This window comes from Magnolia sinica, chromosome 3 (assembly GCF_029962835.1).
Source record: "Magnolia sinica isolate HGM2019 chromosome 3, MsV1, whole genome shotgun sequence".
NCBI lineage: Eukaryota > Viridiplantae > Streptophyta > Magnoliopsida > Magnoliales > Magnoliaceae > Magnolia > Magnolia sinica.
Genome location: NC_080575.1, coordinates 122424578 through 122426098, shown reverse-complemented (window position 1 = coordinate 122426098; position 1521 = coordinate 122424578). Strand labels below are relative to the sequence as shown.

Genomic DNA, 1521 nt, shown 5'->3' with positions numbered 1-1521 from the left:
TCAATCTGGACCGTAAAAATCGTTTCTCCTTTGTGGATGGAATATATCTACTCGATAAGGCCATTTTTCCCCATCCATCCAACCGGTTGCCATATCTCATCAGCACGATTTTTGTGTATTTTGTACGCATATATCATATAAACACCTGGGATCACGATTTCAACGGTTTAGATTAACATAAAATGACGTCATCTTACCTTAGACGAGTCGCCACCGTTTACCATTATCATCGAGTCCTCTTGTTTAAGAAAATGTATGATAGGTATCCCCATAGTTTCATAGTATACATGCGTTCTCAATTCTGTGAATCTTGGCCCATGATTTTTTAATCCAGACCATTGAACTATTGAATACCAGTGTAGATCGAGAACTTCCTGGAAATATTTTAGATTGGAAGATTATAGTAACTGATAGTAAGACCATTTTCAGATGAACGTGCACCCTAGTTTTTATTCTCTTCTAGACCGTCTATCTACCAGAAAAAATAAAAATAAAAAATCGAAAGGCTAAGATGCTTCCATCAGATTTCACTGAAAATGGACCGATTATTGACCCCACTTGTCAGGATTGGGAATGCGTGTATACAATTGAAAGATGAGGAGACTGCGAACCAAATAAATCCTCCTTCGGTGCTATCCTCCATTAAGAAATAAGATACAAGAAAGGCAGAAAAACCGAGTCTCACGAAAGCGAAGAGATCGCCGGAAAGAAGGAAGAAAAGTGAAAGAAGAAGAAGAAGATGTGCGATTGCGAGTGCAGGCCTCTGGGTTTTTTGTTGGGCCTTCCCTTCGCTTTTCTCGCTCTCCTCGTTTCCATCGTCGGCATCATCGTTTGGATCGTCGGGTTTGTCTTTCTCTCTCTCTCTCTCAATTGCTGTTAAAGGGGATATGATTGTAATTTTGATTTTGTTTTTGGGGTGAATTTGACCAGGTTGCTTTTGTCATGCATATGCCCGTGTTGCCTGTGCGTGACGGTATTGGTGGAGATAGCGCTGGAACTCATCAAAGCCCCTCTTCACGTCATGGAGTGGTTTACTTCAAAGATCCCTTGTTGATTTTCCTCTCTTTTTTATTTTCACATATATAATTAGAATTAGGGTTTTTATTTTAATTTTCTTTGTTTTTTATGTACGAGTTTTTAACGGTTTCATGGGGGGGTTTGAAGTGTGGATGTGATGTGGGTTTTCGTTTTCCCTATCTGGATTTACTACATCTGTTGCTGCTGTCTGTAAAATCCTGATTCTTTTTTCTTCTTCTTTTGTTTAATTTAATAAATTGAGTAGTTTTTTTCTTGGTTGATTGAGAAGGAGAATTCGTGATTAGGGTAAGTGCGGGTGGAAAAGGTGGGAGTAAGGGACGCCTGATCGTGTGGTGTACAAACCCTACCTGAAAGATCCATCCATCTTTGCTGCGAATGACTTCGATCTCTACCTCTCGTCCCCGAGATGTGTCCCATGTGCTTGTTAGCTGTGAAGCGTCGTCCGTGGCCTAGATAGCGAGCGGACCGGCTTGATTAATGTAC

General features: G+C 40.6%; 1 protein-coding gene across 1 annotated transcript; it reads left to right on the top strand.

Moving 5' to 3' along the window:
- Window positions 1–664: 664 nt before the first annotated feature.
- LOC131241067 (signaling peptide TAXIMIN 1) lies at window positions 665–1290 on the top strand. Its single transcript, XM_058239700.1, has 2 exons — window positions 665–843; window positions 931–1290. The coding sequence occupies exons 1-2, from the start codon at window positions 740–742 to the stop codon at window positions 1052–1054; spliced, it is 228 nt and encodes a 75-aa protein (XP_058095683.1). The 5' UTR covers window positions 665–739; the 3' UTR covers window positions 1055–1290.
- The last annotated feature ends 231 nt before the right edge of the window (window positions 1291–1521 follow it).

What these genes read in the sequence shown, in the direction of transcription:
- LOC131241067 (XM_058239700.1), top strand. Translation starts at nt 740, where the DNA reads ATGTGCGATTGCGAGTGCAGGCCTCTGGGTTTTTTGTTGGGCCTTCCC. An exon ending in ATCATCGTTTGGATCGTCGG is followed by an intron (nt 844 to 930) that starts GTTTGTCTTTCT and finishes GAATTTGACCAG; the next exon opens with GTTGCTTTTGTCATGCATAT.